This window comes from Urocitellus parryii, chromosome 3, assembly GCF_045843805.1.
Source record: "Urocitellus parryii isolate mUroPar1 chromosome 3, mUroPar1.hap1, whole genome shotgun sequence".
In the NCBI taxonomy this organism is placed as follows: domain Eukaryota; kingdom Metazoa; phylum Chordata; class Mammalia; order Rodentia; family Sciuridae; genus Urocitellus; species Urocitellus parryii.
In genome coordinates this window covers 142,590,866-142,617,534 of record NC_135533.1, presented here as the reverse complement: position 1 = coordinate 142,617,534, position 26,669 = coordinate 142,590,866, and the positions used below count along the sequence as shown (strand labels likewise).

Below are 26,669 nucleotides of genomic sequence, written 5' to 3'. Positions count from 1 at the left end.
ATGCAGCTGCTGAGATAAACCTTTGCCAGGAAACAGCCCTGGGGGCCCCTGAGGGCCAGTGTGGGAGGCCCTACCCAGGACACCCTGGCCCCGCCTGCCCCTCCCACTGCCCACTGCTGGCTGTTTCCTGTCAAGCCAACTCTTTTCCAGAGTCTTGGGCTGTTTCTCCCACAGGGAGGTCCACACTAGCTCAGCGTGTTCCCAAAGGCACAAAGCAGCCCCTGGAGCACTGAGCCAGCGCATCAGCACTCCTCCGCGGTTCCGGGAAGGAGAGGGCTGGGCTGGAGGCGGCGGGGACTCAGGCTCAACTTCATGGCTGGGCCAGGAGTGTCCGCTGGAGAGGGAGGAAGGGCACAGTGCCCTGCAAACAGCAGTGCGCACTCCACACGTGCACACAGTGCCCATCCAGGTTAAGGGACACTAAAAAAATCCACTGGTGCTTTTCTCCTCTGATACGCAGATGGCTCAGGGCTGGAGGGGCTGCTGAGCCAAGGTGGTGGCTCAGGCCGGGGTGGAAAGCCACAAAGGGATGTCATGCACATTTCAGGCCACAGAGCGCAACTGTCCCAGGCTCCTGGGGCTACATCTCTTCAAAGGCCTCCCTCTTCCTCCCCCCTGGCCTCCTTGCAGGGAGCCTCGACCCCTCCATCTCTAGGTTGGGTCAACATTTGGCTTACCTGGTTTGCGTGTGACAATGTGCATGCTGACTGACTGGGCCTACATCACTGAGTCTACTTTACACAGTGAGCTCCCCTAAAGTATGCTGCAGGCCAGAGCAGCTCACTCCAGAGCCGAGCTGGCAGTCCAATGCTGCAGGGGAAGGGCCAGAGCCCCTTGCAGCCTGCGGCCATGGGAGCGGTCAGCTGCGTGGAGACCCCCGCTCCTGAGCCAGGGCAGGAATGCAGAGTGCAGCCTGGCATAGGCCGGGCTCTCACCTCACCAGCTAGGAAACCCCTGAGACCTCCGGCGAGTCACCTCCCTCTCCCAGCGCTGTCTCCCATCTGTGAGGTGACCACCCCGGCTTGAGCCACCACCTTGGTGACACTATCCCTGCTAACAGGGAAAGACTCTGGGCTCTGCCGTGAGCCAGAGAGCCCTGGAATGACAGAAAGTGCTGGGCCAAGTCCCGACAGCGCGGTCCGTCCTGGCTGTGTAAAAAGGGCCGGCTTGGAGCTGGAGGCTGGGCTGCAGGCCTCGGGAGAGGACACCAGGCGTGGAGCAGGGCTGAGAGCCAGCCGCTGGGTCTGAGTCTGCACCACAGAGTTCAGGACACACGCCCGCCCTGGCCACCATGCTCAGGTGACACACAGCTGTCCTGCTGGGAAGAAATGCTCTCCTTCTGGTGCGCACGCGCATCCTTGCTGGGGGACAGCTGGCAGAGGAGCAGTACAGGGCAGGTGAAGGGGCCCACGTGGGCCACCACTGGGGAGCGCTTCCCACTGGCCTCATCCCCCCAGGTGTGCTCACCTGGTGGGTACCTCCACCACCCCAGTTCCTGTCCTGTCCCCTCTGCTGGATGGAAGCCTCTCCCCTCCTGTCACCCCACCTGAGTTACTCAGCCCCTCGGCCTCCTCAGTCGAGCACTTATGGCGTCCCCTTCCCTGTCACAAAGAGCCCTTCAGGCAAGATCCCTGCATGTGAAAAAGGTGGCCACGTCTTATTTAAGGACAAAACTCTAGAAGCAGGTGACAGATCAGAGGATACGGGTGGTTCAAAGGGGCTTGATCTGTGCTGAGGGCAGCCCTTGCCTTGTGGCCTTGGCTATGGGTCAGGGTAGCTTGTCCCCCAAGGTTCAGGTGCTGGGTGCTTGGTTATAAGGTCACAGTACTAAAAGGTTGGGACTGTGAGGAGGGACTGAGTGCAGGTGACCAGGTCACAACCACCCTGGGGAAGGACGGAGGCAGGTCTGTGGGGCGGTGGTCTTGGGAGCATATCACTGTCCTGGAGAACAGGTTGACGCAAGAGGGGGCCTGGCTCCTCCCCCACGCTCTTGCGTCCTCTCACATGTGTGTGCCTCCTGACAGTGCCCTCTCTACCCTCTGCCACGCTGGAACATAGCCAGATGGCTCTCACCAGCATGCTGGCTGGCACCATGCTATTTGGGCCCTATAGCAACCAGAATCATGAGCCACATAAACCTCTTTACTTTATCAAGTTATCCAGCCTTGGGTATTTTGTTATAGCAATACACAGAGCAGTAGAGAGACTCTTTAAATTCAAACTAAATTAAAACTCAGTTCCTCAGGCTTAGTTGCCACATTTCAAATGCTCATGAGGCATAAGGGGCCAGTGGCCCACTGTACTGGACAGTGCAGACGGGGCCTCTCTCTAGTCACAGAGTTCTCAAGGGGCTGCTTGGTACACATAGCAGAACCAGAGCACGGGCGAGGTCAGCTCAGCCTTGATGATTGGCACTGGGAATCCCACCTGCACCCAACCTGGAGCCCCCACCCTTCTCATGCCCCCTCTTCCACCACCAGACAGACAGACAGACGTACACATGCAGATACGTGTGTCTTCAGCTTCCTATGTGACCCTGTCCATGGCTCTCCATGTTCACACCTGCATGTCCATGGGGGTATGTGGAGAGAGGGAGAAAGCAGAGTGTGAGAACCTGTGTGGGCCAGGAGCATGGCAGGGCTTCAGTACAGGGCGCAGTTACGATAGAGTTGAGCTAAAGTGCTGTTTCTGCAGCTCGGCCGCACAAGGAGTGTTCCAGAGCCCGCACCTGCCGCACGTGCCGGATGGAGCATTCCCATCCCCAAGGTGGCCCAAGCGGCAGAAGGAGACAGGGAATCCAAACAGCTAGATCGTGGGCCTGGGCCACCCGCCTCCGTGGAATGGGCTTCGCAGCTCACCTGGTGCAAGGAAGGCCAGGGGCCTCCAGGAGACGGGCCAACCACGTGCAGCGATAAGGGGCCAGGGGTGTCATGGTGTGGACTGTCTGCCTCACAGGCTTAGGCCACTCAGGCTGTGGCCCCTGCAGGGGAGGAGCCACGTCCCGCCCTGGCCCTCAGGCAGGTAGGAGCATTTCAGCAAGTCACAGAACAGCCTGCAGCCTCCTGTCAGGGAGGTCCCTGACACCCCAGAGTCACTTGCAGGAAGCCTGCCGGAAATCCGACTTCTGACATGTTGGAGATGCTTTTACAAGAGAAGGGAGGTGAAGGGTGGGTGGGAGGAACAGGAGGAACCTGGCCATCAACCAGGATGGGGACCCGGCAGCAGCACGGATGTCCTCCCCTATTCACGGAGCACTGATGTGCATCCAGCGCTAGGCCGAGGCCCCATGCCTGCTCCGTGTGTGGAGGTACTCTCGGCATCAGGGCAGGCTCCCGTGGCATCCCTCAGCCAGAGGAACACCTGCGGTGTGTGGCAGTCACAGCACCTGGAGAGATGTGGCTGTTTCCAGCATCTGAAGCGCCTGCTGCGTGGCAGCCTGGTTCTCTGCACCCAAGGTGCCGAGGCACTGAGTTTGAAAACCACAGAAACAGTTAATGGTGAACCACTTAATTTTTACTCTCTTTTTTTTTTTTCCATTTTTTTTAATGACCTTATTGCATCCTGCAAGCACTTACTGGGGGCGCCGCTTTACAGATGCAGACACCGAGAGTCAGTGTTTCGAGACTTGTCTGCCCGGGACAGCTGCAGGAGGCAAGATTCAAAACCACTGATCTGACGAACTCCCAGGGCTGCCGTGTTTGGTCATGTGGGTTGATCACACTGCACAATTCCGGAGGCTGCCACTCCCACAGATGACAGCATGGAATCACCAGCTAACAGCTGGTGTTTGATTTAGCACAAAGCCTGCAGCTTTAACAGCTCCTCTCTCCAGTGAGCAACCTCTTCCTTCGACTCCTGTGATTGCACTACCAGAGCCCCTGGCCACATCCCATTGCAGGCAAACAGACTTGACAGGACATGCTAAAGAGCGCCAGAAGCTTCGTTTAACCTTCGTGGCCAACGAGCAATTTGACCAATTCCAATAGGTGAACTGCATCAGGACCGGCAGCGTTTCAACCACAAGTGGGCTTGGTGGCAAAAAAGATCTACAGGTCTATGTAGACTTAACAAGCATCTTGGACCCAGAATCTGGACTAAGGTAGAGCCAGCCTAATAGCACAGCTTCTCTAATTAGGGCCTGCTGCCTCTCAGACACATTGGCGCACTTTGATGATATGTGTGTGAAGGTCATGGTGGGTGGGGCTGGGGATTTGCTATTTATGGTAGGTCAATTTGAAGTTCTCCATGTTTCTTTTACACAGTCCAGTTTTTAACATGTGCGTGTGTTAAGACCACATTGTGAGGTTTCAGTGTCTCTGTTGGGCTTGGGGAGGAGGGGGATGTCCCAGTACCCTGGGCTTCAGGGCCCCTGCCACTGTGAAGACAGAGCAGCGCCGGGAACGCGTGAGCCTGGCCGAGTCACAGGCACGCTGACCTGGAGAGCATGGTGGGCCAGCCAAGCACATGGAGCCTGTCTTAAGGGGGATCAGCTCCGCAACAAGATCAACCAGATGGTGGACAACGGAGCACCTCACACCCAATCCCAAAGTTAGTCGCTGCCCACTCGCAAGAGCTGCCAAGCGCTGACTTGTATTTTAAGGGATCAAGATGGTTGTGTGGAGCCGGCAATGGGCCAAGACTGAGAAGAGAGGGGCCCGGTCATGCTGCCCTGGCCAGAAAGTCTCTGGCCGGTGTCACTGCGTCCCGCAGGGCTCTCTTCCCCACGCACAGCCCCCTGTTGGTGTCACCCATGAAAAGCCCCCACCAGAGGATGGACCTGGACCTGAGGCCACGTTCCCGATACCACAGCCCATACCCGGAGTTGAGCTTCTGCAGAACAGCATCGCCTGTCACGCTAAAATAATGCCGTTAATTTGAATTTTATTGATTTTAAATTCTGTTTATATTTAACTTGAAAATGTCTTTTGCATTTATAGTCCTCAAAGAACCAAGAGCTCAGGCTGCCAGTGGACTCCGAGTTCCGCATTTGTCCATGGGTGAGTAACGCCATGACAAGAATATTGACACTGTCACCGTGGGGCGGACCCCCGACGGTCCTTTCCTTTAAAGGGCTCTTTCCACACTGCTCGCTGAGCTGGCCGTGGCCACAGGAGTGCCCCAGCTCGAGTGGAGCTCCCTCCCGGAGGGACAGGGAAGCAAGGTGACTCTCCTGGGGTCACCCGGCCTCACTGAGGGGTGGCAAGGCTCGGCCCTGGTGCCTTCTAGAAGTGGGAGCAGCAAGCTGTGCTCTGCCCCCTTGGACTTCACGGTAGCCAGACTCGGCCGCTCACCACACCACAGTCCCCAGGGAGGACTAAGTGGCGCCGACCACCTGCCCGGCCCTTGGAGTCTTGTCGAGGTGAGCTGCACCCCGCGCCCACCAAGATGGTCCCTTCCCTTCCTGGAGTCTCTCCTGCTCCTGTGACCCTGAGCTGGCCCAGCCACCGTGTTAGAGATGCTCGGTGAGCTCGGTGAGTTCCTCTGTGGGTAAGAGGCCGAGGGTGGAGATCACCTTGCCCTGGGGACCTCGAAGATGTGGGGGAGACCACGCTACTGCCACAGAGACCTCTGCCCGCTGTCCTGAGCGCCGCTGCCTTCCAGCACCTAGGAGGTGGGGACAGGCCACAATGATCCACTCCAGCAACGAGCTGCCAGCAGCCGGACAAAGCAGAAGCCTTGTACTGGAATGGGGAGGGGGCAGGTGCGGAAGCCGCCGGAGCTGGAGCCGGAAAGAAGGGCAGGTACACATGCCACCCCAGCCCTGCGCATCTCCCAGGGTGCCCTTCCACTGTCTGAGGGTCTGCCTCCCACCTGGAATCAGTCTAGGCATGGAGTCTGGGGAACGTCAGCTACACGGAGAGACGCTGCCAGTTCTCCAAGGGAAAAGGGGACCAATGGCTACCGTCCTTCTCCACTCCTGGGGTCCGTTACCTGTTTTTCCAGGAGGGGAGCCAGGTTCTGCACCGGCCCTGTTGGACTTGCCCCCATGTCAGTCTGTAGGAGGAAACAGCCTCACCGCAGGGAAATAACCATATTCCTAGGCCAATACTGGGGCTGCTCCCCTAAGATGCGGCTCCCTGGTCGTGAAGACATCACTGACCAATTACAATGCTGTTGCAGTGGGAAAATCCTGTTGCAGTGGGAAAAGCCTCAGGATTCCCCAATACAGGATTCCAGGCAGCCACGATTGGTCGGTTTGCACTGGTTTAGGAGGCAGAAGCTATCCGCCATGGCTGGCCTAGCTCAACCCTTTCCTATTCACTCAATGAACAGGCCCAGAGAGGTCATATTACTGCCTGGGGACACACAGTAGAGGCAGGGCAGAGCTGGGCTAGAATTCTGCCTCCTGCCTCCCTTGGCTGGTGCACAAGTCACTGGAAAAATCACACTGGCTTCCTTCCAAGCCAACAGCCAGCGTTTGATGACTGAAGGACAGGACAACAAGAGAAATGGTGACTCAGATGACCCGGGTATCTGCCTTCAACAAGCGGTGCTTGTCATGGCTTGGCAGCAGGGACTGTGCCACCCCTGACCTTGGTGGGCATGTCCGTAGGCAGAGGAAGGATCATTAAAAAGCAGCACAAAGACCCTGAAATAGAGTCACTTGAGCCCCTCCATGGAAGGAGTGGTCACTCAGCGAGTCCCCAACTCCTCAGGCTGTGTCCTGCATCCTAAATGGGTGTGCCCACCCTGTGACCCAGGCCAGGGTCTGGAGGGACGTGGAACAGACCTTTGGCAGACCTCTGGAGAGGCCTGGGAACAGCCACACGTACTGTCCTCACACTGAGCCCAGGCGGAGCTCGGTGTCCTGCCACTGCTCTGCTGCCCCAGGCCCACGCACACCCACCAGGTGACACCAGGTCCCGGGACAACTCGCTCACACTGAGGTCGGCCTGCTACTTCCCCGCGTGGTGAGTCGGTGTCGAGGTGACAACCTGTGCAGGCTGTTTTCGTGCCCACGTGGGCGGGCGGGGTGATCTGCCATGGCCTCGGTCCCCCGGCCGACTCTGGTGGCAGACGCATGTCCTCCTGACCTAGAGCTAAGCACCTGTGCTGCCCTGGGAGCCGAGAGTCCTCCCTTCCCCAAACCCACAGCAACATGCTACGTGGGGGCAGCGCCTGGCCCCTCACGTGGGGGACGCCTCCTTGGGCATCTCCAGCAGACAGCTGTCCCTCGCTGCCCCTGTCCTCCTTTCCGAGCAGCTCACCTACAGTCTTACAGTCTGGGACATTAACTTTTCTAACCTTCTTTTGGTGACACTGGGGATCAACCCTGGGGCACGCTGCCACCAGGCTCCCTCCCTGGCCCTTTCCTACTCTTCTATTTTGAGTCGGGGTCTCGCCACGTTGCCCAGGATGGCCTCAAATTCGCAGTCTCCCTCCCTCAGCCTCTCAGGTCACTGGGACATGGCGTGCCCCAGGGCCCCTGGCCTGAAGCCTGTACTCTTGTGTGACCACAGACTTACAGGAGCTGTAGGGAAGAGACCCCTCCCAGCTTCTGGAGGGGACAAGACCACAGCACAACCGAACAATGGAAAGCAGCCAGCGCCCCCACAATCCCAAACCCCCAGTCCTGCAGGCGCCCTGTGGGGTGGCCCCTCAGCCCACGACACTTTCCCACAATTCAGCCTGGAGCAGACGGAGGGACATCACCAACGGGTGTCTCCCTGCCCTGGCACCCACGGATCTGTCCATCTTCTCTCTGGCCACTTAGAGAGCCTTAGCCGAAGGACCCTCCAGCACGCCCCTGGCTGGGATGGGTGCTTCTACTCTGGGTGATTCTCGGGGAGCTCCCAAGCTGCCATGGGGCACAAGGGCTGATTCCTCCCCGGCTGAGCAGCACCTGTGTCTTTAGCCGTGCTCCTGACAAGACACCTGGGTTGCTTCCGACTCTGGGCTGCGGAGGACACGGGGACGCGTCCCTGCTTCCTCTCAGGGCACCACAACTCCTAAGGCAGGAGCCGCCCCTCGTACAGCCCACGCACACAGTGTGTCCGCGAGCTTCCAGAGTGCGTGGCCAGCACCACAGCCCACCACCTCCAAACCAACTCTGAACCCTCAGCTGTCCCCCAGTGTCATCTGCCCAGCTCGGAGCACCACTGAGCCACGTCTGGGCTCCAGAACTGCCTGCTCTAGACCTTTCTTTAAACGAGACCGTGCAGCTGGGTCTGTGTGGCTCTCGCTCACCGGCTTCCAGGCTTGACGAGCTGTCAGCGCCTCTTGGTTCCCGTGTACGGGTGGCCATGATCATTACCCAGTCGTTGACTGGATGACATGCCCCTTGTCTCCGTGGGCACGCCAGGGATCACTTCTCTGGCGCCGACTCCGAGACAGCAATCCCAGGTCCTGGGGTTGGGCATGGTCACTCCCTTCCTGAATGGTTGTGCCAATTTGAATTCCCAACAGCACCGTGCGAGGACCCAGCTCTGGCACGTCCCAGGCATGTTCCCATCCCCACTGACTTGTGTCCCAGACATTGCAGGACGGGAATGTGCGTGTCACTCCCCAGCGCCAAGCTGGCTCCAGGCAGCTTCTGCCGAGTCAGCAAGGCAGCCACCCGGACACCTTTGGCAGGGTGTCCAGCCCAGGTCCTCTCCACGGATGCCACCTGGTCAGTCCCTGTTCCCCCTGCATGAGGAGCCAGCCCCGGCATGGTGGCCAGGAGGGAGGCGAGGAGTGGGATTCTGCCCAGCTGCACTGCACAGCTGGCTAATGGGAACCGGGGCAGCCTGAACTCCTGGTCTCCTTCCAAATAAAAACATGCTGGGCATGGACTCGTCCCTCTGTCCTGGGCCCTGTCCTTAGTGGCACTGTGTGGCTGCCCTGCAATGCGCTTCCCTTCCCGGTGGCCGTCCTGTCCTCAAACTGCTCTGGTCCTGCCAGCAAGAGGGGCGCTGTGGGCCGGCAGGGCTGAGCTCCCAGTAAGCAGCACGTGGTCAGCATCGTGGCCTGGCCTTGGTAAGCTCTGTGTCCAGCTGAGCCTCAGGGGACGGCTGAAGACAGGCACGTTCAGGGGGCTGGACAGGTGCCACCTGGCACATGGAGTGGTGAGGACAGAGCCTTTCTCAGGGCTGAGGAGCAGGGAGGCCACCTGACCCCTGGGCCCTGGGTCCCCAGGTTCCGTGGGAGAGCACGTGGAATCCTGAGCACAAACCCCAGGGGCCGCGGCAAGAGCAGGGCAGGGGCTGCGCACACAGGGCCTGTCACACAGGTAGGATGTGCCAGTGAGGATGAGGAGCATCGGCAGTGCTCCGGGGGACACGGCGGTTCTGGCCGAGGTGACCAGCAGCCCAGACACAGGCACATGGTGCAGAGCGCAGCCCTGGCACCATAACCATGGCTGGTCTGTCTGGGGTCTTACAATAGGAAGAGGGCGGATGTGGGGACAGGGACTGAGCAGCTCATGTTCTGCTACGCTGACACCTCCCTGGGCTGTCCCATCCACTTGTGGCACATCACCCTGCTGGCTGCACAGGACACAGCATCACCCCGGTTCCTCTCCCCACCACAGCCTGGCTGAAGCCATCTGCAAATGTGCCTCCAAAGTGCCTGGCACCCCCGTACACAGATGCCACCAGCCAAGGCCACAGTCAGCTCGGCCAGCGACTGAGGCTCTCAGGGGCCATCCTCCAGCGCTCTCGCTGACCCGAGGGGTGAGGCTGAAGGATGGCGGGAAGTGCAAAGGGTCACTGATGCCCTGGCCACCATGAGGATGATGCCAGGCGCCACTACAGCAGAGCCAGAACAGAGGCAGGATGCAGGCCCGCACCTGCAGCCACGTGACACCCTCCTGCAGCCACATGACCCCCGCCACCGTCAGTGCTGCAGGGTAGGGAAGGTGACCTGGGAGAAAATGACGTTGGGCTGAGTGACTGCCACATGGAAAAGAATTGCCTCTGATCTCAGCTCCGCCACGTGCCAGGATCCACTCAGGTCGGACAGTGCGGCCACATGGGAAGGGCCTGGGGTCTGCAGCAGGGAGGAGGCCAGGGCCTCCCAACCAGGAGATGAAATGACAGTGACGACGTTAAAATGAAGAGCCTCCTCATCAAAGGACGCCTGGTGGCAGAAGCTGCCCACGGGACGGGAGCCACGGACTACATCCCCGGGACTGGGACCGAGGACACGTAAATCACCTCAGTAATGAGAAGATCCGAAGGAAAATGAATCAGAAAAGCGAACTCTAAAAACCGGGCGAAGGGCCTGCAAGCGTTCCACAGACCCGTCGCAGGGTCCATGTGGCTCACGACGTCTGGAAACCTCGTGAGTCACTGGCCTTCACAGAGGCTGAGCCGAGAACCATGAGTGATAAAGCCGTGCCCCCCACGCCTGGGCCAGCCTGACCCTGCACCCCTAGGACTGCTCCCCTTCCCACACCTGCCTGGCGACGCCCGAGCTGAAGGTGCGACCAAGACCCGCACATGGGCCAGGCACACTTACCCCCATCATCTGTTCTCACTCTGAAATAGCCAGAAACGTGAGAGGCCAAAATGCTAGCAATAGAGACCAGAGAGGAACCCCTGGGGCAGGGCTGAGGGCCCCTCAGACGAGGGATGACCCACTTATGAACCACACAGACGCAGGCAAGAAGCTGGAGATCAGCCACAGCGCAGCTGCTCCTGGGGACGGGGTGTGGCAGGCACGGGGACATGTAGCGTCGGGGTAGACACTGTCTACACCCAAGCAGAACGCACACCAACTGGTGCCCGCACCTGCGCCCCCTGCAGCTGTGTCAGGTGACAACACAGAGGGCCCAGCCATGCCCACCTCAGGACAGTGCTTCCCAAGAGGGACCACAGGTCTTGGGGACCCAATGCCCGTCCTCTGTGGGGCGCTGCATGACCCAAGAGCCCTATGTTCTGTGGCTCCTCCCAGGAGGATGGGCAGCGAGAGGGGCCCCTTCAGGAGAAATCGAGGCTAAGGAACTCGTTCTGGGCCTACAGGGGTCCAGAAAAACCCAGGTACCTGGGCTCCTGCTGTGGTCCTACAGTGACCAGCTGGGGACCCGGGAGCCCAGAGTGCCCAGGCCTCAGCCTCCACATCTGTAAAATGACAGGGAAGAACACGGGGAGGACAGCAGCTGTCACCTGGCCCTTCCAATACGGATCACTCTATAGCACCCACAACCCCACCGAGAATGCTGCCCCCTCCCAGATGCCCACAGCAAGCTGCTCCTCGGGGGCGGCCACCTGCAGCCAGGGGAACAGCCGTGTGTGGGGGCTCTGGGGCTGGCCACGGCTGGGTCTCTGCCTCCTGCTCTAGGAACGCTCCCCCTCCCTCTTCAGACAGGAGACCAAGGCCCTGAGAGCTGGAAACACTGCCCAGGGCAGAGGGAGCGGCCGGGGCTAGGAGCCACGATCCTTCCAGGGCCACAAGCAGAGGTGACCAAGGGACCTACGGAGGAGCCTGGTGCACGGCCAGGTCCCCGTTCAACAATGAAGAATTCTACGACGGCCGGAGCAGAACCCTGACCACGGCCTGTGTGGCCAGGCGGTCACCTGCCCAGGGGCCAGCTGTGTCCCAGAACCTCCTTCCTAGAAGAGGGAGACCACTGCCTTCCAGAAACCAGGACTCAAAGCAAGGCCACCCTAAGGAAGGCCACTGACACAGGGGGATGAGGCCTCTAGGGACCTTTGCTGGCGCCAGGGCCTCGGCCAGAACCGTATCCAACAGCACTCCTAGCACACTGGGCTGCAGGGACAATGAACGAGAGCATGGGGACATGCCCAGCCCAGCCTCCCAAGTGCCCTCAGTCCTGGCCACCTCCGTCCAAGCATCGTCCCCACAAGTGCCCTGGTATGGAAGGCCATCATGTGAAACATGGGCAGAAGCAAGACCTGTCCAGCGAGTCCTTCAGCTCTGCGCACAGGGGCTGGTGCCCAAGGGCAGAGGCCCCAGAGCCTGCCCAGCATGCCCCTAGTCCACAGCCTCTCCGCTTGGGGGACTTTCAGGTGGAGACTAGGGAAGGGCACATGGTGGACCAGGCAGGGACATCTGGAACAAACCTCCTTTCTTATTTAGGAATCTGAAGCAACGTAGGTCTCTGGGCACCTGCTGGGGGGCCAAAGACCCTTCTGCCCTGCTCTGGCTGTGGGGTGGAGTCTGCTGGAGCCACTGTGTGCTGGGGCCCTGCAGAGTCTGGGGCCCCCAGCTGTGACCACAGTGCCTTTGAGCGGGTGGCAGGGGCAACAGAACTGAGGGCAGGTTCCCTAGAGCCTGGCCCAAGGCAGCTTGGGAGGCTACGAGGGTGGGACGTGACTAGAGAGGGAGGCAAGTGGGAAGGACTCGGTCCTGCCACCAATAGCTCTGCCCTGGGTGACACTGTTGGCAGGTCCTCAAGCCTGATGCTCCTGCCAGGTGCCTGATCTTATCGCAACCTCTGAACAGCTCCCAGGAGGGCGGCCACGCAGTGAGGGAGGAGCAGGGTGACAGTCTGAGGTACCTGAGGCCTGAGGGGGCAGGACTCGGGCTCAGGAGCTGGTTTCCCTACTGGGAAATGGGGCTGAGGACAACCCGCAGGCTCTGATGACCACGGGACCCGAGGACGGAAACAGCCCAGTCCCCTAGCCTGGCCCAGCACGCAGGACCACCAGGTCGCCCCTGCACCATCAGGAACCACGGCGCCTGCGTCATGAGCTCTGCACGGTCTGAAGCCAGGAGAAACCGAGGCCCAGGAAGCCAGTGGCCGGGCAGGGGGTGGGGCCGCTCTGCCCAGCCTGCTCCACGGACTCTGTGTGGATTCTGAGCTTCCCACAGCAGTCCCTGAGCCGCCCACAATGACCCCAAGGAAGTAAGGGTCCGCAGGGCCTCTGGCGCCCGTCTGGGCATCACCAAGGCTGGACTACTCACGGGTGGGAGCACAGCGTGGTCAAGTGCAGAGGGCAGAGCCCTGGGGGGCCCAGCCGAGGCCTTTGGGGCCGGGGAGCCTGCTGCGTGTGCTCCCTCCCGAGTCTCCATAGGCTCTGGGCCGTGGAGGGCCTGGGGCTGCCTGAAACAGAGGCACGTGGTCCCCACACGACACCTGGTAAGAACGACAAGCTGGCGGAGGCACAGCGTCCCCACTCAGACCAACCAGGGGACGACAGGCCCTTCCAGACCCGGGAGGAAGACAAAGGGTGGCAGAGAGGAGCCTTCCCAGCCCGGCTCTGGGTCAGACCAGCTGAAACCCTCAGCCATCATGGTGGTGGGGTTCCAGGCAGGACTGCCCTCCTCGTCTCCAGTCTCCCTGCGGGTGTAGGGGACGGTGGCCGCTCCTCCCTCACAGGGCTGCATGTGGCACAGGGGGACAGGTGCACAGAAGGCGCTGGGCACAGACACAATACCGAGAGCGTGCCACATGGGGGCTGGTGGTTCTTCCTACACCTGGGAGGGCAGCCTGCAGAACCAGCCTGACGCAGAGCACCAGACTGTCCCCCAGCCCTGAGGTCCTCCCCTGGCAGGTGACCTTTGCTGGCCAGTGGCTTTGTCTGAGATCTGGGGCTTTCCTGGAGGAGCCTCAGTCCTTGAGCAGGCTCACAGCGACCCCTGCTGTCCGCCACTCAGAACTGCCTCAAACCATCAGCCAGTGCCACCCAGGAGGCCAGGAGAGGGAGCAGGGAGAGGGAAGGGCCTGGTTCCCAGGTCTGGAAAACTCCACCAGGACAATGCAGAGAGGGGACCCTGTAATTATGTTCAGGGGACACTAAGTCCTGGTCTCCTACAATAGGCGTGGAGCTTGAGATCAAAGAAGTCCTTCCGCCCTCACTACCCGCCTTTGTTTCCCTGGATAAGTGTCACCTAGATGCACCACGGAGCCAAGAGGAACTGTTGTTTCCCAGGGACATTATTTTCTGATCAACACATGCTGTTCTCAGCAGCCTGTGCTGATCCAGCGGGTCTTAAATTGGACTCTTCAAGAAGCAGAAGCAGTGGAGACACGCAGACGCACGCGCCACGGCCCTCACCATACTCATGACCTCAAGCTCCTTCCACATGCAGGGAAATAACCCCCCAAGTCGTGACCCCATCCTGCCAGGCAGGGCACCAGGACCAAGGGAGACCTGCTGCCCAGACCAGCTCCAGCCAGCAGAGCCTGGAGATGAGGGAGGGTGGGCGGGAGCAGGAGTGGATCCCCACCCACAGTGGGCCCTGAGGGCACAGTCACACAGGTCACTCCTTGTCTCCTCTTGCACATGGTCTGCCTTGCCAGACGCTACAGGGTGATTCTAGGGACTTTGCTCTCCTATCTTCATGCAAAATGTGACCAAGAGAGGCTGAAAGACGGAGGCCTGGGAGGGACACCCTCCATGGTCACCCTCATGGTACAGACAGACCCCAAGCGCTCATAGACCCCAGCCAAGTCTGGACGCAGGGTGTACAGTGGTCACTCTCGCAGATGGCTCTGCTCTGTGCAGCATGGAGCCAGCTGCTAGATCCCCATAAGACTGGACGGCCGGGTCCTCCTTCCAAATGCGACAGGACCTGGTCTGAAATTCAGACTCCAGTGTGGCATCAGTGTGGGCCACCACCGTCCCCTCAGCCCCCACCCACTTGGCCGCTGTCTCCTCCCCGCCTGGCTCTGTGCTAGCAGGAGGCAGGTGGTCTGCTGCCTTTCGGGAGGGCATCCTGTGAGGACCCACTGAGCCCAGGGATCCACTCCCGGCTAGATAGGAGGACGCCTTGAGAGCTCTGGTCAAGAGGCCGGTGTCTGGTGACCCAGCTCCGGGCAAAGCCTCAGCAGAGGTGCCTGGGGTCACCAGCGATGTTGACCCACCTCCTGCAGCTGCTGGGTAGCCAGGGGGCCACTTGCTTGCCCCCTTGCCACCCGAGGAAGGATGTTTTGACTTTTCCGAGGTCACAGGAGATGAATCAAGGAAATCCAGAAGATGACCTCTGAACCTCACAGTGCTGGCTTGTGGGGACAGCCCAGCTGGCGGCCGCCCTGCTCAGCCTACCACGACCCTCCTGCGGCGCCACTCACCTGAAGAGCTCGCGGATCTCCCTGCGGTCAGCCTGGAAGGGGATGTTCCGCACCAGGATCTTGGATGAGGTCTGCTTCCGGGGAAGCTGCTTCTTCCGGACAGAGGTCAGGGCTGGCCTAGAGAGGAGGGGAGGGTACAGGTCACCTTGGCCAACCCTCCAGCTTCCTCCTGGGCCTTGCCCTGGGGAAGACGTCCACCATGTTGGAAGAACACTTGAGCCGTCCAGGGCAGAAACCCCAGTGAGGGCCTAGGCCCCGTCCATGGTCCTGTGTGGACCACCTCAGAGGCCGAGTCCTGAGTGCTAGTGGGCCTTCCAGGGTCTGCGACCCAGGTGGCACCTACTGCAGCCCCAGCGGAGACCTGAGCCAGAATCCAACAGGGCTGCCGAGCCCTGACTACAGAACCTGCTACTGCAGAAGCTGCAGGTCCCAGGGTCCGTCATGCAGCAAGGGATGACCAGTGCACTTCGCCATCCGCCACGCGTGGCAAATGACTCCAGGCCAGACACAGGACTCGGGGCACCTCCAAGGCAGGAGGTTCTAGCAGCAGTGTCCCCAGGATGCAAATCCCACAAGCAAATGCCATCCAGGGGAACAGGGCTCAACACAGCTTAGAAAAAAAATGACTGTGAACATCGGCCAGGCCACAACAGCTGGCAAGGCTGCCTCGGGCTGGCCCTGGGGACAAGGCACTGGGTGGATGGCCACCCGGCTGGGTGCTCACAGGCAAGGCGCATGCTAGAGGCGCCACCTGGGGGTATCACGTTGTACTCTACAGGCCAAGGCCCCTTCCCATGTAGCGGGTCCCTGGATAAGAACCTGAGGCTCTGGGCTCCAGGTCTGGGCTCCCACGTCCCCCTCAGGAACCCTGCGAGCCTCCTGGGCCGGACCCTCCTCTGGCTAAGGAGGCCCAGCACAGGCGTCCACAATAAACGACCAACTTGCTGGAAATCACCAAATAAATGCCTTCCCCAGCTCCAGACTGCTGGCAGCAGTAGGTTTTACACCAGAGGCAGGTGGGTGACACTGACACTGATGATAAAGGCTCGCAGGGGCACATGACACGTGCCCCCTCGTTAAGAGCCACAGAGCGCGCTGGCTCACTAGGACATATGCTCAGGACGCTCAGGAGCAGACCTCGCACTCTGGACACCTGGGTCGCTGGGCCAACCAGTCTGTCTCCACCTGCCACCTGCTGAGGCCTCTCTGGCACCGCTGTCCAGCCCGAGGAAGGCCGCCCCAGAGCACAGAAGGGCGAGGGCCACGGCCTCCAGAGAGGTTCGGCCAACCTCCAGCGATGCGTAATCCCCGGGGTTCAAAGAAGGTGCATCAAGCATCCCCCATGTCACCAGCACTGTCCCAGCTCAGCAGGGAGCAGATGTGGCGAAGACCCCCAACCCCAATCAGGAAGAACCCTAGAGGGCGGGGGGGGTGGCGGGCAGGAGGAAGGGACATGGGACGTGGAAGGGATGTGGGACGTGGAAGGGATGAGACACCCTTGGGGGGCCAGCTCCAGGGACAGAAAGAACAGGGGCGTCATAGGAAAGGGGAGGTGCTAAAGACTCACTTGGTGGCTCGTTCTGAGATCCGCACTTCCACCTTGTGGCCGTCCACGATGTGACCCTGGAGAGGAGACAGCACGGCTCATCCCCTGTCCTCACTGTTCACCGTGTCCTTGCCTGTCCCCAAAGCAGGGCCGTGGCTAGAGGGTGGGAGACTGCCTGCTCCCTGGCAGAGGGGTGGGGACGGAAGGCACAGAGGGGCCTCCCCAAAATGGCTCAGCAGCTGGCGGCCACAGAGACCCAGGCTCATGATGTCTCCCACGCCGAGTGGCAACCCTGACCTTTACAGCACTCAAGGCCACAGGGCCTATCTGCTTGCTGTGTCCACAGCCCTGAGAACCCAGCCCCAGCGCCTGCACCTGAAGCAGTGCGGCTTTCATCCCTGAAGGCAGAGCTGGTGCCTGAGCAAGACCATCCTGCAAGTCCTCAAGTCTCCCAGGAAACAGCCCACACAGCCAGGTGCACACATGTGCTCACGGCTGGGGCCAAGCAGTGTGTGTCTGTGGGCCACGGAGCCGAGCAGAACCTCAGGAACTGCGAGAGGAAGAAGGACCCGGGTCTGAGGCGCCAAACAAGGAGCAGGACAAGGGCCAGGAAGAGCTGTTCCGGGTCCCTGGCCCTGGCACGTGGGCCTCAGCGAAGGAGCTGCGGTCACTGCCAGCGAGAGCGGCTCCCCAGGGGGTGGCAGAGATCCCAGGCCATGTGCTCCCTGCGGCCACAGCTCCCTCCTCCTGCTTAGGGTTCCATTTATCCCAGGACTTGGGCCCAGGCAGTGGCACAGGATGTGGATTTGTCCAAACTCTCTTAGCCCCTTCTACCACCTTTGCTGCCCCCACCCTGGTCCAGGCTACAGAGCTCTAGTGACCGCAGGGTTGCCTGCTCCACTTCTTCTCATCCCATCTGCATACAGTAGCTGGAGAACGTCCTAGAGGACAAACGAGACCCCTGTCTGTGTGCTCCAAACCCTCCAGAGTCTTGCTCAGCCTTCAGGTTGGATTCCAGTCCTTTAAGTGGGCCTGTGAACCTAGTCCTGGACACCTCTCACCTCACCTGACCCAACCACACACTCTGCCTACTCTAACCTCAGAGTCCCTGCCACAGGCCCTTTGCACTTGCTGTTCTTGGCTCCTACACAACTTTCCCACCAAGTCTCTGTGCAGTTGACTTCATGTCAGTAGGGTCAGCTCAACCATCTGCTCCTCAGAGAGGCCCCCTTCGCCCACACGACCTTAGGTAGCCCCACTTCTAAAGTTATTTTTATCCAAGCCTTTTGTGTGTGGTGCTGGGAATTGAACCCAGGGCCTTGTGGATGCGAGGCAAGCACTCTAGCAACTGAGCATGTCCCCATCCCCCATATCCAAGCTTTTGTCACAATCTGGTCTTTTGTTTTTGTTCATGGCCCCACTGCCTGTCTCCCCCCAGAAAGAAGGTCTCCCCGAGCCTAGCCCGGTGCCTGGCAGAAGCCAGGCCCGCAGGGAAGGAGTGTGAGGGGAACAGATGAAGGACAGAGACCCTGGAGGGTGAGAGGCTCTTCATTCTCTTGGGCGTGGTCCCTGGAGAACCTGGAAGGACGGGCCAGCAGGACGTGAGCGCCCACGATACCCCAGCAGAAGAGGCCAACAGCTCCTGCCACCTGCCGAGGACCCTGTGGACCGCGGCTCGGAGCCCCACTTACCTGCAGCTGTTTGAGGGCTCTCTGGGCTTGCTCCGGCTTCCGGTACTCCACAAATCCAAATCCCATGGAAAGCAGCGCCCCTGAAAGAGGGGGAGCCCCCAGCCAGTGGGGCACAGAGTGAGCCCAGGACCTCCGCTCCCCCCGCCCCATGGCTCCTCTCCAGGCCCACCTTCTGACTAGCCTTCCCCTGAGCCCGCCACCTGAGGCTCAGGACTGTTAATTAACCAATGATTGACGTGAGGATTAACTTCATCATAGAGTCCCGCCTTCGGGTGGGAGCAGGACTGACAGGGATGACCACCGCGGTGACCAGGGGGCCCTCCACCAGGACAGCCCCGCAGCACCTAGTGCACGGGATGAGCCCAAAGGCTGTCGGGCACCCAGGGCTGCCTCCTGGCGGGGATTCTGGACCCTCCCATCTGGCTCCGGGTCTCAGATAGAAAGTCCCCCTGGGGAGGACCAAGAGCCATGGCTCCACCTGGCTCCCCACTATGAGGTGGGAGGGCAGGAGCGCCAGCAGCCCATCCCAGGGGCGTCTGCTCTGACTCTGTGTGTGTGTGTGTGTGGTGTGTGTGTGACACACATGCAGGGGCGGGGGTCCCACGGGCACTGAAGTACAAGGTGTCCCACTGCCCCTTGACCTTCTGACACACTCCCTGTGTCTTTGCCCCCCCCATCCTCCCCGCACTTCACAGGGTGCTTTGTTCTTTGCACACTGCACTCTGAGGGCTGGGGCACTCTGGTGGGTCCCAAAAGCCTGGGACTCCCTGAGCCTGGCTGGCTAGCTCCCACCTGGACCTCTGCTGCACTGAGACCTGTGCCTGCGCTGGCATCCAGAGGGACAGGAACCCAGGGCAGGGCGCACTAGAGAACGCCAAGAACTGCCCCAACGTGGCTCAGAACCGCGGGGACAGGCAGTGTCCCTGTAACCTGCACAGAGTGGACGGTGCGTCCAGCCTGATCTACCTGCTGCACTTCAGGGACGACTCCCCTCCTGGAATCCCCAGGCCTCGACCCTCCTACCACTAATGTGGCACTTAGCTGCCCTTCCTCCTGTCCCAAACTGGTCTGAAGTGCTCAAGAACAGGGACGACAGGGGTGGAGCCATGGGCCCCTGGGTCTTGACTCGAGGCCTGACCCCAGGTGTCAGAATCTCACTTGAGACCAGCTCTCTGCATCAATAATCAAGTCAATCGAGGTCATTGGGGTGGGCCCTAAGCCACAGGGACCGGTGACCTTCAAAAGGTATGTGGGGATCGAACCCAGGACAGGCCTACGCAGGAAACCCCCTGTGGGCACAGGGACACCATCACAGCCAGGGAGGGCTGGACAGGCCGCCCCTCCCCGCCCAGCCCTCGGAAGGAGCCACTGCTGCCAACGCCTGGTCTTGGGCTTCTGGCCTCCAGAGCCCTAAGGCAGGCCATCTTTGCCGATGAAGGCCTCAGGCGTGGCCCTCTGCTCCAGCACCTGAGCAGACGGAGGCAAGGGACTCTAACTTCTATGCCACAGAAGTGTCTGCTAAAACTCTCGGTGGCTGCCCACCAGGCCACAGTCCAAACCTCTGCAGGGCACAGAAGCCACTTCTCAACAGGAGTCAGCCCCCCTTTCCAGGGCACCTCCCGCCTCAGCCTCTGCCACCAGGCTGCTTGGCCTCCCTGCCTCCAGACCCCAGTCTGACTTGGAGACCACAGTCCTGCCATGGCCCTCCTGGTACAGCCTCCTGTGCTGAAGCCACCAGCTCATACATATGTCCCCCTGCTACTGCGGGTGCCTGGGGACAGGGACCACATCTCCTCTGGTCTACTGTCCTGGGTGCCCACTGCCTGGTGGCCCAGGGCCTATTGGGAATGAAGGAGCAGCAGACACTGTGGCCACACACACAGGCACCCAGGACGGTATCGGGCTGACTCACACTTCACACCACCAATTCTGCAAGGCCAAGGCTGCTGGACGGGACTGCATGGCTGTGAAAAGGACAAAGGACCGTCCCTGCTCATGCTCTGAAGACTCAGGGCTGGACAACACGTGGGCAGAGGACAACAGCGTCAGGACAAGGTCCAGTGCTGACAGAGGGGCCAGGGGGCCTGTGCCTGCCCACTACCTACTGGCCAGAGAGATGCAGGATTACCGACATGATGGAATGTTCTAGAAGTTCCACATCGGGGTCATTTCCCTTAGAACTAAGAGGAAAGCCCATAATCGATCCTTTTTGCTACGCCTGAGGATCTCCTGGGTGCCAGGTCATGGGAACAAGGGAGGCCTTGGGTGCTGATGGGTGCTGCTGGGTGCTGCTGCTGCCCACCACGCACACAGCTCAGGACCACCTGAGGGCCTGCGAAGGCTCTGACTCAGAGCCTGGGCCTGCGACCTCCCCAACAGCACAGCAGGGGTCTCCAGGAGAGGAGGGGCTGTTCTGTACAAGCCTGACCCCGGCCACGTGTGGTCTCCCAGAACCGCGTCCTTCCACGAGAACAGGGTACCTGCTTTGTTCTTCTTCCTGGAGATGGAGCAGCTCCTCACGGCCCCCACTTTGGAGAACACCTGGAAAGAGGAACACGCAGCCCCTGCATTCCCAGGTTCTCCCGCCACCCGCGCAGGCGCAGCTCCTTATGGGCTGTGCGCCCACCACAGGAACGGGGACCAGGAGGCATGCAGACTGCCACCTGGTGCTGCTCCCGGTGCACTGGCCTGTGCCAGGCTCCCACACCACCCACCCATCCAGTGACCCCAAAGGCACATTCAGATGGGTGGCTGAGGGCCTGGGGACCTCGGCTGCCAGCCAGGCTCTGAGCCACCACGCAGCCCTGCCCAACACTGTCCTCCCAAGTTTGCCTTGTGGAGACCTGGGTCACTCTGAGGGGGTGAGTGATGGCCAGTCCCCCAGGCCTCCCGAGGCGGCAGCTAGGCTGGTTCTTGCTTCACTTATAGAAGGAAGAACTGGGGCACAGAGCCGTTGAGGGGTTCGCTGCAGAAGCCGGGTGTCAGTCTGGACACTTGGAGCCTACTGACCCCAGGCCTGACCTCACTGCCCTCAGTGCTTAAAGCCAAAATAATTAAAAAACAACAACAAAAAACAAACAACATCATCAACAACAAAAAACAAACAACATCATCAACAACAAAAACCTCTAAGTCACATCCCACCCTGTATTTCCCTTTCCCTTCTCTGTCTCCATGGGGCCCGGCTGGGGCCAGCCCCACGTGGCTCTGCCTGCATCTTGAGGACCAAAGACAGGCAGGCACTCAGTACTGTCCACAAGGCGATCGACGGGGAGCAGGAGGAGTGGGGACCCCAACGCACACACTCGCAGGAGGCAGGTGCATCAAGCATGGGGCCCTGTACTGCAGGGTCTCACTGTCCCAGTCAGACCTTCAAACCACCCAACGGGAAGCTTCTACTCATGTCTCATGACCTAGGCACAGACTGCAGGAGTCGCCCACTGGCAGGAGTGAGGCCAGGATCCAGACCCAAGAGGACTGACCCCAATCACTGCTCCACACTCAGGTGCTAGGACAGGAGTCCTGTGCGCTGGGGGTGCTTCTAATGAGCTGTGTGACCTCAGGACAGTGAAGCAGCCTCTCTGAAGCTCAGTCTCCAATCTGAACTAGATGGTCCTGGCTGGGCCTTCAGCTCCAGGGCCTTTACTACTGAGGATGCTCTTGAGCTGCTGTTTGCGCATCACTGAGAAATGCTGATCCCTGATGTCCCACACCACGCCAGGAGTGACTGTGACACCGCAAGGACCACAGCTGGCCCCAGAGACTCAAGGCCACCTGCCTGAGACACTGCTAGCTGCACCTCTAGAGGCCAAGCCAGGCGTGGATGTCGGTGGCTGAGGCGGACTGCGGCCCTTTGATGCTGCCTGCTTAGGCCTGGCCTCTCTGCCGCCATGGCTGACCTCCTAACCGGCCCAGGGACAGTCACAGCAGGAGGCTGACCTGGTGGACACTGCTTAACCCTCCACAGATTTCACAGCTCAAAGGACCTTTTGAAAGGAACAGAACCAATTATCTCCGTCCTCTGGCCGACATCCTTTCCAGGACAAGTTCCTGGCTGTGAGCCGGCTGCCAGCCGTTCCTTAAAGGGAATCTGGGGAGCGTCTGCCCTGTGCCAGGTTCGGTTTGCCCAGGCGGCATGCAGAAGGGCTGGCGTCCCGCCCCCTGCGCTGTGCCTACAGCACGACGGACATAGCATCTGCATCTGCAGATGGGAGCTGCCCACCACCCGCTTCCGCCCTCACCCGGCAGACACTCACTTGCTGCAGTGTCTCCTCCGTGGTGCTGAAGTTGAGGTTTTTAATGAACAGAGTGCACCCTGGAAGGCTCTCCTCGTCCTCTTCCTCGTCTGCCTCCTCCTCTTCTTCCGTCTTGGCTGTGGGGGCCTCTGCTCCTTCCTCCACTGGCTTCTCACCGTCTGGGGCCTCACCATCAGCCACTGACCCCAACAACAAACAAACAGCCCAGTGAGCCACGTCTACCCAGCAGAGCCAGGGCCAGAGCACAGGACCTGCTGGACCAAGGGGTAATGCTCCGTGGGCGCTGCAGGAGGGACTATGCCAGTTTCAGCAACGAGAGCGCGAGGGGAAACAATGTCCTGTGTCTGCCCCGTTTCATTTTATTACTTTGTGGATACTGGGGATTGAACTCAGGGGTACTCGACCACTGAGCCACATCCCCAACACGTTTTTTTGTATTTCATTTAGAGACAGAGTCTCACTGAATTGCTCAGGGCCTCACTAAGTTGCTGAGGCTGGCTTTGAACTTGAGATCCTCCTGCCTCAGCCTCTCAAGCCACTGGGGTCACAGGCGTGCACCACCGCACTTGGCTCCCGCCCGTTTTAAAGAGAATATGAAACGCAAATCCAAAACTATGGAGCCCTAGATAGGACTAGGCCACCCTAACTTGAACTTCAAAATATACTGTTATGGAAACTATGTTTTTTAACCATGAACCTAATCAAGATGCTATTTTTACTTTAAAAAACAGTGAACTTTCAAACTAAACTGCATCTTGAAGCTTTTCAAGAATTACAGAATGGGAAACTCAGAGGATTCTAAAACCCCTTGAAAGTGGGTTTAAAATATCCCTTGATCATACACGCGCATAAGAGGGGTTTCATCCATATGCGAGGATTTCAGAGTACTTTGTGATTGTGAAAAACAGGAGGGCCACTACATAGTCACAAATAGGACACTACTGAGGCCACCGGAGGCTGGGATAATATGTCATCATTTAAAACCATGTTGCTGGGGCTGGGGATGTGGCTCAAGCGGTAGCGCGCTCGCCTGGCATGCGTGCGACCCGGGTTCGATCCTCAGCACCACATACCAACAAAGATGTTGTGTCTGCAGAGAACTAAAAAATAAATATTAAAAAAAAATAAAAATAAAACCATGTTGCTGAGGATGCTGAAGGACATGGAAGATGCCTGTGACCTAAAAATCAAGACAATCGAGAAGGCACAGCGTGATCCCAGTCAGATCTGTCCTGCGCTGACGAGAACACCGTGAGCTCGCGCAGATGCACGCGCAGAAGCAGGGTCAGGCTCCAGAACGGCTGCTGGTCACCACACAGTACAAGATTCTGGTGGCTGTCGCCTGGGCCTGTCACCACTGCCCTTCTTGGTAATTGCCAGCTTGTGCCACCTGGGGAGGTCAACTCAGTACGGCTGAGGCTCAGACTTTCCAAGAGAAGTGGAAAGTTCAGAATAACATGGGAAACCCTGTGTGCGATCTTGGCCACCCAATGGCACATGGATTCTGTACTAGGCAGGAGCTGGTGCCTTCTCTGCTCAGAGACCTCAGCAAAGACTCATGACCGTTCCCCCTCTGTCCCAGGGGCCTGCCTGGTTCCAGGCACTGGGAGCCTCACAGGGACAACCTGAGGAGCCCAGGGCCCCTGGCACGGCTGAGTAGACTCCTCCTGAGGCCTGGGCCAGGAGCAGCAGCTGGTTGGCTTCTAAGAGCTCAGCGAGATGGTCACAGGCACCGCCTGGGGCGTGATGCTAGGGTTTAGTGACAGAGCTGAGATGCAGGCTGGGGTCAGTCAGCACCTCAGGAAGGGACACTCAGGAATGGTCCTTCCCCTGGCAGGTCAGCTGCCCTCAGCCCCAGCCCAGGAGGGGACTCTGAGGTTGGCTGTTGTCTGTCCCCTGGGCCAGTGCGGCTCGCCTGGCCTGGGCCTCCACCACCTTCCAAAAAGTGGACAAACACCCCTGCCTGACCCTGGGAAGAGCAGCTGGTGGAGATGAAGGCCAGCCTCCACATGCCCGGCCTTTCCCAACACACAGGCCCAGCCAGTTCCAGGGACATCCACTTCCTCCCTGAAACTTCATGCCCACAATGACATCCCTGCCCATGGAACTGCCCCAGAGCCTGGAAGAGCTACAAGAGCGCCTCACAGTCTTTAGAGATCTGCTGAAAAAGAGGGCTTAGAAAGGAGGAGGCAGGGCCTAGAGACAGTAGGGGCGGGGCCTAGAGAGGAGTTGGGACCTAGAGAGGAGGCGGGGCACGGGCTGGCAAGGCAAGCAGGGAAGAAAGCACAGTGAGCCGCACTGACCACACCGCACTGACCACACCCTGCTGTCACTACCAGCACAGCCTGGGCTGGTGGTGGAGCTGCGCTGCCTTCGCACCCTTTCCTATAACTTGGAGTAGAAGCACACACTCACACACACACACACAGACACTCATTAACATACCCCTGTACTGTGCTGAGCTGTTAAATACAAGTGTCCACTACTTCACTCTCATGCCTGGCTACCATCACCTGCCACTGGACAACAGAGTGGCTTCCTTGACAGTGGCCCCTCAGTCCTGCTCCTTGAACCTCATCCCTGACCCATCTCCTCTGCCCCACTCTATATTGACCTCATTGGCCTCTACCGATTGCCAAGCCTGCCAGACCTATGCCGACCACAGGGCCTTTGCACTCGCTCCCTCTGTCCTTTCAGACCTAGTTCCTGCTTGCCAGGTACCAGCCCAAACATCCTGCCCTCAGACAGCTCTTCCTGGGCACACTAGTTCAAGTAGCCACCATGGCCCCCTGGAGTCCTCTTTCCATAGCCCCTATCCTATCCCGAAACCACTTTCCTTACTAGTTGCATCTGGGTCTCCAACTATAAGGGGAGCTCACTGAAGGTAGGACCCAGTCTGACTCAGTCACCTGTGCCACCACAGGACTGGCTCAGAGTGGACACTCCTCACGCCGCAGGGCTCAGAGCCTTAGGGCACATCCTGGCTCTCTCCATGGGCTTGGCTTTGGGAGGTCACTAACCTCTGGGTTTCCTTTCTCCACATATGAATGAGGCCAGCACCAAGTGCCTGCTCGCAGGATGACCGTCAGCACTAATACGGAGGCCACCGTGACAGCACCTGGACCTGAGTGACACCTGAGAAGTGACGCTCCATTGTGAACATCACCCCTTCCGCCCGAGCTGCGAGCCAGGGGAAACTGCAGTCCCCGACTCTGAGCGGCAAGTCGGCGGGGAGCCCTGCCCCCCTCCCCTACAGGCCAGCAACCCTGCCCTCTGTATGCTGTGAACAGTGGCCCTGTTGGCCACCTGTGGTTCCTGAGCCACCAGGCCAAACCACACTGCAGGCCACCCTGGGGTCCAGGGAGGTGCAGAGATGGCCCAGGGCCGAGCACGAAGCCGAAGGTCTTTGAACAAAGCACTTCTACTCCTGGCCTCGGGCAGAAGACAGAAGAAAAGGAAAAAATAAGTGGCTTTGAGCTCAAGCAGATGTCTGCTGTTGCTGTCACCAGGAGCCTGCGCAGGAAGGGAGCTGAGGGGCCAGGTCACGGTGCAGAGCAGGAGCAGGGCAGGAGCTCCACCAGCAGAGGCACACAGGCAGATCCAAGGCTCCGGCTTCATTACAATCAGGCGCGGAATGTACATGCTGCCTCTTTTGGGCTTCCGCGGCCGCCGGCAGGGCTGTTATCAGTCACCAGCAGCTTTCCAGGAACCCCCCCTCCCCCCGGAATCCGGAGCCCTTTATCTGGAGGTGCAGGTCTTGGTGGTGGGGAGATAACACGGCCTCCCCCCTGGAGACCAGAACAGAGAGCGGAGCACAGCTGAGACAGCTGCCCTCCTGCCCTGCCCAGCCCAAGACATGGCACCGGGTCCCCCTCCTGTCACCCTGGGGAAGATGACATCTGGAACAACAGGCAGCGAGCGGGGTGGGGAGCTGCAGGGGAGAAGGCACAGCTCAGGGGATCAGGACAGGGGGTTGTGTAGGCAACATGGTCAGAAGAGAAAGACGGGCTCAGGGCGCTGACCCAGGAGGTGACATGAGCCCAGCGGTGGATGTCGCACCACGTCCTGGAGCAGATCCAGGCTGAGGCCTCCTCTGTCAGCCAGTGAGCAGAAGCCAGCCCCTCCAATGGCTGGACACTGTCAGGACACTCAACACCGACCTGAGGACAGGGGACAGGACCTCAAAACCAAACGGGGGACCGGGGACAGAGGAGCAT

At 59.7% G+C, this 26,669-nt stretch overlaps 1 protein-coding gene across 2 annotated transcripts in view; it reads right to left on the bottom strand.

Moving 5' to 3' along the window:
* The window catches only part of LOC113199180 (putative RNA-binding protein 19), a 92,748-nt gene that overhangs the window by 38,560 nt on the left and 27,519 nt on the right, over positions 1 to 26,669 (bottom strand). For both annotated transcript variants that reach the window (XM_077795563.1, XM_077795564.1), the window contains exons 17-21: positions 22,453 to 22,631; positions 20,677 to 20,737; positions 18,197 to 18,276; positions 16,527 to 16,582; positions 14,960 to 15,076 (exon numbers count right to left, since the gene is read on the bottom strand). In XM_077795563.1, the coding sequence (XP_077651689.1) occupies positions 14,960 to 15,076; positions 16,527 to 16,582; positions 18,197 to 18,276; positions 20,677 to 20,737; positions 22,453 to 22,631 (493 nt within the window). The remainder of the gene's footprint in view (positions 1 to 14,959; positions 15,077 to 16,526; positions 16,583 to 18,196; positions 18,277 to 20,676; positions 20,738 to 22,452; positions 22,632 to 26,669) is intronic.